General features: G+C 36.8%; 1 protein-coding gene and 1 long non-coding RNA gene across 8 annotated transcripts in view; one reads left to right on the forward strand and one right to left on the reverse strand.

Annotated features, from left to right (window-relative positions):
* The window catches only part of Musk (muscle associated receptor tyrosine kinase), a 101,451-nt gene that overhangs the window by 12,912 nt on the left and 73,968 nt on the right, over window positions 1-14,571 (forward strand). For all 6 annotated transcript variants that reach the window (XM_090329174.1, XM_090329172.1, XM_090329176.1 and 3 more), the window contains exons 3-5: window positions 28-179; window positions 3,381-3,508; window positions 4,171-4,312. In XM_090329174.1, coding sequence (XP_090185300.1) covers window positions 28-179; window positions 3,381-3,508; window positions 4,171-4,312 — 422 coding nt within the window. The remainder of the gene's footprint in view (window positions 1-27; window positions 180-3,380; window positions 3,509-4,170; window positions 4,313-14,571) is intronic.
* The window catches only part of LOC150065771 (uncharacterized), a 122,615-nt gene continuing 116,180 nt past the window's right edge, over window positions 8,137-14,571 (reverse strand). For both annotated transcript variants that reach the window (XR_016534804.1, XR_016534803.1), the window contains exon 4: window positions 8,137-8,367. This is a non-coding gene — a long non-coding RNA (uncharacterized LOC150065771). The remainder of the gene's footprint in view (window positions 8,368-14,571) is intronic.

Raw genomic sequence — 14,571 nt, forward strand, 5'->3', positions numbered from 1 at the left:
TCTACCCCTTTGCTCTGTGACCTACAGGCTCTTTGACACCCGGTACAGCATTCGGGAGAATGGGCAGCTCCTCACCATCCTGAGTGTGGAAGACAGCGATGATGGAATTTATTGCTGCATAGCCAACAATGGCGTGGGAGGAGCTGCAGAGAGTTGTGGGGCCCTGCAAGTAAAGATGAGTGAGTGCAAAAGAGAAGCACTTGTTGATTTTAAAGTTGCGTCAGTACAATCTGAAGGAGTGTTTCACTCGTACCTGGACTCTCAATAGCAAGTCAAGTTCAAGTGCAAATCCTAACCTTCAGTGGTATTAATTCCCCACCTCTCATTTCTGCCATCTACTTCCATGCTAAGGAATGCTGCTGTCTGGGTTCACTCTTCTCTTCCATTTTCTTGCTCTTACATTACTCCTCTATTTCTGTATCTATCCCCCTAAAATCTTTATCAGGCATTTGAAATATATAATTCCATTAAAAGCAAACACTCTTTGAACACGCAACTTCTTTTCACGCACTTTTCCTTACTTCAGAATTGATTTATGCTTGATAGAGGATGTTCAGTTTCTCCACCTTGTGTCCATAAGTGCTGATGGCAAATTCCCTAACCCTCATGGATAATTTCTACTTTCACGTCATTCTACTTGTATTTCTATATATAAATCTTCTCTTTCATCAGGACTTATGCCATTCGGATCATGCTCTTTTCTCCATCTCATCTACTCACTGGTAGATACCCCTCCAGATTTAGCAAAGATTCTAATCTACTCACTATCTTTCTGTCCTCTTGTCCTGCCATCATCACAAAGGATTTTCGCAGCCATGAAGCAGAACCACCACCTACTTCATCTCCACAACTCTGATGGACACAAATTCACTCTTTATCAGCTAATCAACAGTACCATCCCTGACTCTGTTACCTGATGGAGATGGACTGCGTTTAAACTACTGTTCAATAGGTCACTTTGATACATGTCATCACTGCCCTGACTTGTCCATTGTCTTGACCTCTGTTCCTCCATTCTTCTTGCCATTGACCCCTATACCAATGGGGATTTGATTTACATTCACATTTAGTTCTCTTCTATTTACTATGTTCTCTAACATCAGCACACTTGAATCTCATGACCTCCGGAGATTTTCACCTGCTGCCTGCAAACTATGGGACTTGGGCTAAGGCTTCCTGTAATCCTCTCACCTCTTATGCTAATTGGGGAAATTGTATAAATGCACATATTCCCACCACACACACAAAGGACTACCTGGGCCTTCAACACTATTTCTTCCTTTTTGTTGTCATTGTTTTGCTGGAGGAAATAAATATGTATAAAAATTCACCGTAAGCAACAAGGATATTTTCTGAATCTTTACATGGCTAAAGGGTTATATTCTGCTTCTTCTTTGGGACAATATGCAGAGTCAGAGTTTAAAATACTTTTTTCCTATGATTTCGTAGAAAATTCTATGTTGATATGTGACATCCATGTTGCAGATGAGAAGTTTTCCCCCAGTTTTATCTAGTTATATTTCTCAGAAACTGGGGGATTTTTGGTTTTATTTCTAGAATTCATAAATTTTAGAAATAGTCAAGAATATGTTTGGAGCTTATTTGCTTTAATTTCTAAAGTTTGGATTTTTAAAAAAATCTAAACAGATATTTTCAAAATGAGACTTTATTATTAATTCCTCTTTTCATTCTTTCTGTTCTTTTATTCTTAAACTTTCGACAAGAAACACATCTATTTCAATTATTTGTGACCTTTATGTTTTTCCTCATATTTTCTATATTTCTTTATAACTTCCCTTCTTGGAGGTTTCCTTAGCTTTTGCTTCTATGTCAATTTTCGTGTTCTATATCATTGTATTATCCAGTTTTTCTTATCTTAAAATATTTTAATGGGGGCCAAGAGTTTGGTCTAGTGGTAGAGTGCTTGCCTACTATGCACAAAGACCCAGGTTCGATTCCTCAGCACCACATACATAAAAAAAGCTGGAAGTGGTGCTGTGGCTCAAGGGAAGAGCTCTAGCCTTGAGAAAAGCCCAAGGACAGTGCTCAGGGCCAAAGTTCAAGCACCATAACTGGCAAAAAAATATTTTAATAGGCCTGGGGTTACTGAGTCACATCTCCAGCTCCTTTTTGCATTGGTTATTTTTGAGACGACATCTTGATTCCTGCCTGGGTGCATATTTGCTCTGCATCCTATATTTTGTTTCTTACTGTAGTGAAATAAGAAGTGTGTACCACCACATCCAGCTCTTTCCATTAAGATGGAAATATTGTGAACTTTTCTGGCCAGGCTAGCCTCAAACCACAGTCCTCCTCATTTCCATCTTCCAAATAGCTACTATTACAGACATGAGACACTGGCACCTGGAAAAAGCTGTATTTTTAATTCCTAGTAATTACTTTGTTCTGACTTTTCTTTAGTTTGCATAACAAATTCTACTTTTTGTATGATTCTCTATTCTCTCAGAATAACACTAATATTTTTTTTGCCAGTCCTGGGGCTTGAACTTAGGGCCTGAGTACTGTCCTTGGGTTTTCTCAAGGCTAGTACTCTACTACTTTAGCCACAGCACCATTTCTGGCTTTTACTCTGTATGTGGTATTGAGGAATCAAACACAGGTCTTTATGCATGCTAAGGCAAGCACTCGGTATACCATTCCAAATTAGGGGGTCAAACTCCGGGCACCCTAATTTTTTTTAAAGAAACATTTTTTGACTTTCTTCAGTTACCTTCGGGACATTTTTATTTTAATTTGCTTCTTTTATGTTTGTGTTTTTTAAACATGTATTACTCTTTTATTGTATGATTTAAGTATAATTGAGTCTTCAATTAATTAGTATGGGGGCCTGATGAGAATATGGAGTTTTGATAGAGGATTGATTTAGCAGCCATCATGAGGTGTCAGGTGGTGATGTGCTCAATCAAATAAAGAGAGTAGGATGGACTCATTTGTTAATTACCAAAGGGTTGATTCTGGGGGGGGAGGGGAGAGAAAGGGAAAGGAAGCACACTTAGGTTTCACTGGTTTATGGGGCTGCGCTGATTCAAATGCTTTAATTTTATCTCCAGCTCTAGTAGTCTTGATCTTGATTATATATGAAAGACTTTTTTTTTCTGTCCCTTCTTTATCTACTCTCACCTTAGGAGAGTTAATTGATGTGGGTTTATGCTAGTGAAGCCATCTCATTTTTTGTATTTTAGAAAGGAGTTCACAGTGCTAAGCAAGATTTAAAATCAATTTTTATCTGACATGTCATTTGATAAATTTTGTAACATTCCTAAAATGATTTCTAAAGTGAACATTCAGAATTAGCTGGAAGTTAAAACTCCACTGTAGACATTGTCTTTTTTAACTCTGAATTTTTTTCTTTCCTGTAGAACCTAAAATAACTCGTCCTCCTATAAATGTAAAGATCATAGAAGGATTGAAGGCAGTTCTACCATGTACAACCATGGGCAATCCCAAGCCAGCAGTATCTTGGATCAAGGGGGACAGCACTCTTAGGGTAAGTGTAAGAGAGCACTCTCAGAAAAGTGTAAGAGAGCACTCTAGGTAAGTGTAAGACAGCGAGCGCTCTCAGGTAAGTGTAAGACAGTACTCACAAGGTAAGGGTATGTTGAAAATGTCTACAAAACGTACTTCACCACTCAAATTATGTGCTACAAACTTTCAGTAAAAATTTTCTTCATACTTTAAAACCCAGCCTACCTATTTCAGTTTTCATGAATGTAAACACTACAGCTTGAATCTAGCTAGAGGGGGAAATGTGATGGAAATGAGCAGCATTACAATGGAAAAGTCAAAGTAAGGCTAATCTCTTTTTTGTTTGGGGTGGACTGGTTGATTCTTTTTAACAACCAATAGCTGAAACTTAGAGGGTGAAGAAGATGAAACTTTGTGTTTTATCCACACGTTTTCTAATTATTATACTGCAAGCATCGGCATATACATATTAGATACATATGTTATATATTAAATTTCATGAGATCATTGTGCTAGTTAATTTAGCTAATCTTTCACAATCTCAATATTGTATGTTAGATATAACAATGGTTCAATCTAACCAAGGTTCCATTTTGATAACAGTGATGGTGATGAGTTGATGAGCTATGGCTAATATAGTCTTTGTCACAGAGACTCTCCAATGAATATTCCTGTCTCTGGCAGGAGAATTCCCGAATTGCAGTTCTTGAATCTGGGAGTTTAAGGATTCACAACGTGCAAAAAGAAGATGCAGGCCAGTATCGATGTGTGGCAAAAAACAGCCTGGGGGCAGCGTACTCCAAACTGGTGAAGCTGGAGGTTGAGGGTAAGAAGCTGTGTGCCTTCCTAGCCTATGTGATCAGGGGCCTTGCTCTTTACTGGGAAATCTCTCCTAAGGAGAGAAGTGTTAAAGAAAGACATTTCCACTAGCAGAAATAGTAAGACTCTCTGTTGCCCACCATCACCGGTAAATTTCACTATCATATATCAAATTTCTTGTAACACTAAAACAATAGAACAGTATTTTAGAACTTCTTCCTGGCTAGTATAATTACCCCTCATTTGCAAATTCAAGGATAACAATTTTATCTGTTTTCAGAACAGAGGACTAGCTTTTTTAAAAGTATAGGGAGGAGCTGGGCACTGACGGTTCAAGTCTGTAATCCTAGCTATTCAGGAGGCTGAGATCTGAGGACTGCGGTTCAAAGCCAGCTTAGGCAAGAAAGTCCTCAAGAGTCTTATCGCCAATTAACCATTAGAAAACCAGAAGTGGGGCTGTGGTTCAAGTAGTAGAGCAGCCTTGAGCTGAAGAGCTCAGGGACAGCCCAAAGTTCAAGCCCCACAATCGACCAATATATATTTAAATATATAATATATAAATATAATATAATATATGAAAGGGTAAAACGTTATTTTTCAGGCTTTGTTCTGTCATAAGAAAAGGAGAAAACTGAAATGATGTATTCCAAACATATAACAAGGAGAGGGGACTCAGATCAAGATGCATAAATGAAAATACTAAAAATGAAGCATCTTTCTACAAGAAATGAGTGCTAATTAGTGGTAGGGTGCTGGCCTAGCATGCACAAAGACCCAGGTTTGATTCCTTGGTACCACATACATTGAAAAAAACAGAAGTGGTGCTATAACTCAAGTGGTAATACGCTAGCCTTGAGAAAGCTAAAGGACAGTACTCAGGTCCTGAGTTCAAGGTCCAGGACTGGCAAAAGAAAACATAGAAGAAAAACGATTCTAGATTCTAGGCTGGGTATTTGTAGCTTTTACCTATAATCCTAGGTATTCAGGAGGCTGAGATCTGATGGTCACAGTTTAAAGCTATCCTGGGCAGACAAATCTGTGGGACTCTCATCTCCAATTAACCAGCAAAAAAAGTGAGTTGCATCTCCACCAGTGGAAAAAAAAATGGTGAGAGAGAAAAAGAGAGAGAGAGAGAGAGAAACTCTGAGAGAGAGATGCTGAGAGAGAGAGAGACGCTCTGATATCAAGCCTTAGTACTGGTATGTGTGCACACATAAATAGGTTATCAAAAATGTCTTTCAGTCAATTAATTCATTAATTTGATGTTAAATATTTTCATTTAGGAGTCAGGATCCAAATACCTCTAAGTGTTTTACTTACTTGTTCATAGAATTTTTCCTATGTTACTATGTGACTAAAACAACAACAACAACAAAAGAAAGGAACAACATACCTATACTTGTTGAGTAATCTGAGAACAAATCCCTTCCCAGTTTTTCCTATTTCAAGCCCATGGCCCATGACAACATTCATGGCACTCACTTTTCTCATTTGTAAAGTAGGGTTTGCTAGACTTAATGGAGAGAGAGACTTACAGTATTTAGCAGAGTTTGGGCTCTAGGAACTGCCACCTTTCTTTTCTGCTTTTCATTTATCTGATTGATAAAATGATAGACTATCATCATATGTCAGCACAGATTTCAGGTTAAGCAGAAAAGGCTTCACTAATCCATCTCACTCTGCTTTCCTCCCAGAGCTACACTTCTTTGCACCTTCTTCTTATCCCTGCAGTTTCTATTTTCTCTTATAAGGTGATTTTTGTTTCTTGGGAGGACTTATATCCTTTTTCTCACAAGTCTTCATGATTTCATTTCCCACATTTTCCTCTAGTTGAGGCATTTTTTATTATATCATTGCATCAATTGTTCATTAAAATTTCTATTAACCTTTCATAGTAAAGAATAAAACTGGTAGCACTAGAAACTGACAAATATAAAAGGATCTGTTGTTGAGTGCTAGTGGCTCATGCCTGTAATACTAGCTACTCAGGAGGCTGAGATCTAAGGATTGCGGTTTAAAGCCAACCCAAGCAGGAAAGTTGGTACAACTTTTATCTTCAATTAACCACTAAAAATAGCTGGAGGTGTAGCTGTGGTTCAAAGACTATAGTGCTAGTCATGAACAAAATAACCAAGGGACAGTGCCCAGGTCCTGCGTTCAAGCCTCAGTAACCAGGACACACAAAAAATGTCTATTGTCAGCATAGTTGCTATCATTATCAATGCTACTTAAAAGATTAGTATATAAATGCTGTGATTTTTTTGAGTGAAACTAAATAAACATACAAACACATTAAGCATCTGCTAGATTCAAGATTGCTTTGAACTCTGTGTAAAATTAATGCCACACATTAAGTCTTATTCATTTAAATTATTTGGAGTCCAGCTACAAAAATAAAATTTCTCCTGCTATTTAAATTTTAAATCAGTAAATCTACCTTCTTTTTTCTCTTAGCTAAATGATCATGATTATTGTTTTATGTAGTTAATACAAGCCAGAGATTTTTTTTATTAAGCATTACTAATACTGTGGGCCTATATCATTTAAATTTCCTCTAAGAGTAAGTAAGATGAGCATTGTACCTTGTGTATCTATTTTCACCCTCTTTAGTCCCAATCAAAATATCTGACCTACTTAGCACAGCTGCTGGTACATAACAAGCATTTAAGAAATTTTCTACAATGTAATCATAGTTAATTGTGATTAAAACATAAAAAAATACAGCAAATCTGTTTTGACTCTGATGATTGTTCTGGAAGGTTGATTTCTACTTAAAAAATACTTGAGAAATTCCTGTATGATATAATGCAAATTGTTTAAAAAATACTGAAGATGCTGAAACTTTAATGAGAAGGAAAACTTAGCCATATAGGAGAGCATAAAATGGGGGTGGTGATTTAGCACACACAAGAGTGTTTGCAAGCGCCAGACAGAACTATAAACTTTATGTGCAGAGTGACCACATGTCCTGATTTTCCCAGGACACTTCTGGTTTACACCTGTTGTCCTGGAATAATTATTAATAGAACCTCTCTTTTACTTTCAAAAGTATCAAGCCTTCCATGATGAATTATATGGTGACTTGTCATTATTCTCCCTTATAATAGGGGAAAAAGGGAGAAGGCACATTTTCCAGCATGAACCAGTTCATAAACAGGGTGAATGGAATTTGAGAAAGCTCTGTTCTCAGGGTCTCTTTTTCCTCCAGGAAGTAGAAAGCAAAATTATCTTCTGCAAATACTTCTGTAAAGGGGCCATGGGAAGGGGCAGGGATAAAGAGAGCGGAAAAGGTTTTAAAATAGCTGTGAGATGGGAGAGATGACTCACAAGAGAAGTAGGATTGTGAAGCAACGTTAAGCTCTTAGTAAAGATCATGAATATGGAGGGACATGGAGCTACAGAGCTGCATCTGCCAACACATGTTGCTCTTCTCTAAAGTAACAAATTAAATATAAAGGCAAAAGATAGGTATTACACAGAGAGCAGAGAGAGAGAGAGATAGAAAGAGAGAGAGGAAGAGAGGGAGAGAAGAGATTTTAGCCTTTGATTAAACACTTTAGTTCTGAAGTTATGACAGATGTGATCATATGAAAGTCTGCCCGCTAATGAAATAAATCTTCATATGTTAACTTCTAAAAACACCCACCATATCTGCAGTATGACTCTGATTCACTTGTCTGAGCCTCTCTAACTAGTTGCTTGCCCATTTCTAACTAGAGATAAAAGCAACACCCACGTCTTAGGTTGTTACGATTAATAATGAATACAGGACCTAGTAACATTATAGAATTTTTTGCTGTTTCTATTCTAAGGACTTCATTTAATAAGGACCTGTTTAGGGCTTACCATGTGTAAGGCCTATTCCAAGATAATAGGTTCAGAACAAAAACCAGTTTGGGAAAAAGCATGTGAAATGCGGTAAGATATACACTAGACAGGAAAGTCTCTGTTGTTTCCCAAACCTTGAAGTCATCTGGAATGACAAACTTTCTTGAAAAGGGGTTGTCCATCTCACAATCTGGGGTTCTTCCTCTGGATAGTGAATTCCTGCTTCAGCTAGTTCTGGAAAAGAAATTCATATAGGATATGACTAGGAGAAATCATTTTGTCTGATGTCTGAGAAAAACTTGCATGATAGACTTAAGATTCTAAGGGCCTATCTACTCTTTCATCACACCAAACAGTTAGTTTCTTAAATTCAACATTTTGTTCCTTAATTGTACTTTTTAATATCTCTAAAATTGAGATTTGTCTTACAGGTGCTGAAGTTCACATACCTGGTTTGTGGCTTCCACACTTTACCACTAGGCCAAACTCCCGGCTCTTATAAGTTTTTTAATCATTGGAAAAGATTCATTTATTATATTTAACCAAGTATCTAATTGTGTGTGTGTGTGTGTGTGTGTGTGTGTGCGTGTGTGTGCATGTGCGTGACTTAGATGAACAGAATTGTATTTATATGGGGCTGAATATGGAATTTACTACATTCTGTAAATATGATCAGATGAAAACTAGTAATATGAGAGCCTAAATTAAAATAAATAGATGGATATCGTGTTTTGGAGGCATCTGGAGACATTTAAGGTTTTAGGCCATTGAGAAAAAGTTAGGGAGAAAGGAAGGTAGCTCCAAGAGAGGGTCATCCACCATACCTTACCAGTGGGAAGTGATGGCTTTCATTCATACCAAGTGGTAAATGAGAGCCAGATGATGGTAGAAGCGGAACAAAAAACAGAGCAGAGTCATTCTAGGTGATGCCTTGCTGTAGACTTTCTTACTGTTACCTAAGTCCTGGTCATGGTGGCTTTGAAAAGTGACATCCTGTCTCAACATGTGGAGAAGAAGGGAAGACAAGGCATATGAAAAATTTAAGTGGCTCAGTAAATGAGTCTCCATTGAGTGGATATATTTCTTTGCAATCTGAAAGGCATTAACATGCACTCATAGCTGACCATATCTATTTAGAAGCTTGTTTTCTGAAGATTCGTGAATTTATGCTTTTTATAAGACATTAACTAGATCTTCAAAAAGGCCAAAATGAAGCATAATTTCTGTTTGCCTGTCTGTCTGTCTGTCTGTCTATCTATCTATCTATCCATCCATCTATGTACCATCTATCATTTCTCAGAAGGAAATAAGTATCCACATCACTATAAAAGATCAATATTGTTTCAACATGATAAGACTTCTGGCAGCCTTTTGCCCTAGAAATTAAATGTTGTTGTTACATCTACAAAAGTAGGAACAGACGTCATGTTTACACCACATTTGATTTGCTTTTTTCCTTTTTGTTTATGCTGCAGCTCTTAATATGACAAATGCCACAGAGCGAGGTATTTAAACCCCATGTGTGCTGTGATGTAGATTTAATACATTTGCAGTGTTCCTGTTCCCGGCATCAATACTTCTTGTTTGATGCCACTAACAGGTTTGATTTGCTGTCATGAATACATTGTATTTTAAAATAAAGAGAAAAACTTATGAACCTCTGATATCCCTGGAGGCTATCATTGGGAAACTTAAATCTGCATGATTTGATAGCCTGCATGCTCTGAAAGAAGAGTTTGACCTCTTGATTTGACTGAAGGGACATTTTATTGTGGTTTTTACCTACAAAGTTCTGGAAGACTTTAAAGGAAGAATGTTTCAGTTGAATACTTGATACTCAAGTCACCTTGGAAACAAAATGTAACATAATGGTTATACTGTTGAGTAAATAGATAATCTTTTAGGATCAAAAGAGAATTAGAATCACTTAAATTGCAGTGTTAAAGAAGTATGCCTGATAGTCATTGATAGTTCAGCAAAATGATGACCTGCTATTGTTTGAAATGAAAAGCTTTTGTTTTTTTTTGTTTTAAATTTTAAAAAAATTGTTATTTTTTGCAAATGTGATGTACAAAGCCATTACAGTCACATAAATCAGATAATGAGTACATTTTTTGAACAGTTTCACCCCTTCCCTCACTCTCTCCCAGTTTTTCCGCCTGCTCCCCCAAGTGTCTAGTGAATACCACTGCTATATTTGTTCACCCTTTGTCCCACCATTTATGTGTTCCCTACCTTCCTTCCCCCAAACAGATAAACTTACAAACAAAAATAAATAAAGCAACAAAGGGGGAAAACCCCCTTTGTTTCCATTTCATGGAATTCGTTTGGATAAACTTAATTTTGTATGATCTTATGCTCACAGCTATTAGGCCCTTGTGATCCTCTCCTAAGAATATCCTCCTTTAGTCTCACTGAGTGAATTTCTAGAGACCTGTATAATTTATCATGTCCAAGTGTATTTTTCTGTCTTTTACCATCCAGTGTATTTACTTGTAGATTTATAGGTACTTTCTAGTTGTGACAATGAAGGAGACTATAAAACTGATGTTCCTTTGAATGAAAAGTTATTGTGACTTGAAATATATATATATATACTCTAACTGAAAGAATTTTTTTTCTTTTTTTGGTTGGTTGTAAGGTTTGAACTCCAGGCTTGGGTACTGTCCCTATGCTCTTCAGCTCAAGGCTAGCAAGCTCTACCACTTGGTGCCACAGCACCACTTCCGGTTTTCTGGTGGTTAACTGGAGATGAGTCCCACAGACTTTTGTGCCTGGGCTGCCTTTGAACCATGATCTTCAGATCTCAGTCTCCTGAGTAGCTAGGATTACAGACATGAGCCATTGGTACCCAGCTGGAAAAAATTATTCATTTCATTTTTCCTAAGTTTAAATGAGATGCACAAGTTTAAACATAATACTCAGATGAAGGTACCTTTGTTTCTCTTTAATGAATTAATTTATCCAACCAAGATGCTCTGGGAAATGTTCCAGACACTAAGAGTCTTCACTGGGACTAATCTGGATATATAAAATTCAAGTTCATGTACTCAGATTCAAGTAATTGGTTATGGAAAGCTGTTTAAAATGGGGGATAATAAGGATTTCAAATACTTTTACATTCAGTTATTTCCTTCAGATATCTAGCACATAACTTGGAGATCTTAGTCTATTTCTACAAACAGAAGCCATACAAAGCATGATTTGGTGGGAGAACTTAAGGTACTGGTTAATAATCCAAACTCTAGACATTTAAGCAAATATAGGCTCTAGAATCTAGAATAAACTTCCCAGATTTAAATCCTGGCTCTTTTACCTCACACTTGTAATAGATTACTTAATCACTTAAAATCTACCTTAAAATAACAGAATGAAAAGCTTAGATAATACATTATGGCTCTTGCAAGCCTCATCAGTACAAAAAAACTCATTCAAACAATGGTCATCGGTATTATTTTTAGGGTCCAATCTAACTTCTGTGCCATAGGAACAGAGATGGAAGTATTTGTCAAGACAACTACAGTGTCTTTCTCCAGTCATTATCTTTAGTTTAGAGACAATGCAAAGAAAAACTAAATTTTTATCTAAAATAGAATTTGTGTGTGTGTGTGTGCTTGTATGAGAGCTTGATCATAGGGCCTCAAACCCTTAGCTGACTTTTAAGCATAGTTGGCACTCTACCACTTGAGTCACAGAAAAACCCTTGAGATTTCTAGCTTTTGGGGTGTTTATTTGGAGACAAGAGTCTCAAGGATTTTTCTGTCTGGGCTAGCTTTTAACCATGATCCTCAAATCTCAGCTTACTGATTAGACAGGATCATAGGTATGAGCCAAGTTCACTCAGCTAAAATTTTACTCTATCAAAATGTCTGGGATGGAGCCTCAAAATCATATAGCTCAATCTCTATTTTGTGGGTAAGGAAATTTGAGACCATACAAATATTTGCCCAAGTTAGCAAAAGAGCTTGGATATGTAGATTTCTGTGCCAAGCATCTTCCACTAAACATTCTTGTTTCCTTTTTCAGTATTTCAGTTGTGGAGATCAGTGCTCCAGAGAACTCACATGTATTATGGGTATTAGTTAGACCTGGGTATTGATCTTGGCCATGGCACTTACTAGTTAACATAAGGTTGGATAGGTTTGCTTGACCACTGCAATTCTATTTCCTCCTTTCTGATTATCAGGCAATACTTCTTAGAGCACAGAGTTCTTAAAATGGACTGAGCATACACTTAGCATGATGGTGGTATTACTGGCTGTAGTTTACCTTGTTATAAAGCTGATGACTTCTATCCAAAGACTACTACCGGTTAGGTTTCTCAGATTTCATAAACAGAATGTCAGCATTACCAACTGCTCATCTAGTTTCCAAAGGACATAAATCTACCCTCTATCAGCAATGCTTTGTACTTACATTCTTGGTACTTGTTAGAGATTATAACTAAAGTTTGGCTCCAGTGTGACAAGCGAAATAGGGAAGTATATGTAAGGACTTGTATGAAAATGTAAATGTATCTCTAGTGAAAAACAGGAAAAGAAGCTATTTGGGGGCACCCTATGAAGGAAATAATTATATAAACACAACTTACACATGGAAACTGCTTAACTATATATCCTAAACTTAAATCACTGCAGCATTATTTTCTGAAAATTTTGTTAGAAATATTGATCATTCTATCATTTACTGCTCTTCAGTAAACTCTAAGGGAAAAACTACGTTAGAAACAATGGCTTTCCTAAGGAAATAACATTTGCCCATTTCTTGTATTGAGTACTGTAGACTTCCCTTTCTTGTACTTTCTCTTCCTGGTGTACATCCTAGCATTTAGAAGCATAGCTGCAGTCTCAGTTACACTCAACTGACCAGAGTTGCCATCTCTCATATTATTTCATTATCCTACTATTGGTTATACCCATTTTGAAGCCTCTACAGAAAAAGATGAATGGAACTCTTTCTTCAAGTGGTTCTCAAATGTGAGTGTATACTACAAGCATCTATAGATCTCCCCCTTCTTTTGTGCTGATACTGGTACTTGAACTCAAGACCTCATGCTCTTCCTTAGCTTTTTTTGCACCATACAGATGCTCTACTACTTGAGCCACATTTCTACTCTGAGCCATTTGCTGGCTAACTGGAAATAAGAATCTCTTAAATTTGTCTGTCCAGGATGACTGTCCCACAATCCTCAAGTCTCAGCCTTCTAAATAGCTAGCATTATAGACATGAGCTACTAGCACCTAACAGATTTTCTTTTTTTTGGTTGAGAATTCTTTCAGGCTCATATATTTTTATTAACATTCATCTAGTAAACAATTGACCTAACAGACAACTGATAATAAGAGACTAGCTCTCTCTTGAAGTGCAAGGGTTAAAACATTTGTGATTATTTTAAAAAGCAAACATATCGACTTGGGTTACTACACTAGTTCAAAAATAGGCCACATACTGACACTGCATTCCCCTCATGCATTGTTCATTTAAAGGTATTAAAATATGTGGGTTCTATGTTGACCCACAGAAAGCCCATCACAAATTTAATGTTTTGTGTATCAAATAACTACCTCATGTGCACTACGAAAATTTTATGTATCATTAAGCCCAAGGTAATACTCAACAGTAAAAAGCTGCAAATTTTCATATGGATGGATGTCAGTATATCTAAATAGTAAATAAATGGTAATCCTATCTACCTATATTTAAAAAAATAGACTATCTTTTCAAATTTTACATACCCATCATTCTAAGGAGAGGTACGAAGGATTTAAGATTTTATGATCAACTGCCAGAAGAAAGTCAGTTCCTGCAGTATCTCATTAGCTCTGATTTTAATTTTTATGATTTACAAGACACTAAATCCACCTAAAAACGTGTAATTGTTCTGAGATGGTTCCAATGTTAAACCTACAATCTATTAGGAAGAATATCAATGCTAATCAACATGACTACAAATATACTCACTTGCAGAGAAACATTCTGGTCATTTGAAAAAAGAGAAAATCACAGCAACAAACTGGGAACACTCCCATATTTGGATACTTATCTGGACAAGGCACACAAGTTCTAGTCAGCAGAACTGTTGGTCAGGTTAACGTCAGGCCACATGTAAAAAGCAGCCTACAAACTTCCAGACTAACCTTCCAAGGCAGCAGAACTGGTTCAATTCCTCTCAGAAGTAGTTTGGTACTGTCCTACCCACCCCAACCCAGAATCTGAAGTTAAATCAAAAGAGCAAATGGGAGAAAAAGTGAATAGATCTGTAAACTCTTCGCACATTCTTATTGCTGTATTAAGTTTTGAAGGTGAGCACACCTACTACAATTGTATTGTTTCAGGAAGCAGAGTAGGTGCAATAGTAATTAGAAAATAGACTGTTAGAAAAGTAAAAACATGTTTCAAAATCTATAATAAACCTGTATCCAAAGGAGTCTTATATGT

Source organism: Megascapheus bottae, chromosome 3 (assembly GCF_031878675.1).
Source record: "Megascapheus bottae isolate mThoBot1 chromosome 3, mThoBot2.hap1, whole genome shotgun sequence".
NCBI classification, from domain to species: domain Eukaryota; kingdom Metazoa; phylum Chordata; class Mammalia; order Rodentia; family Geomyidae; genus Megascapheus; species Megascapheus bottae.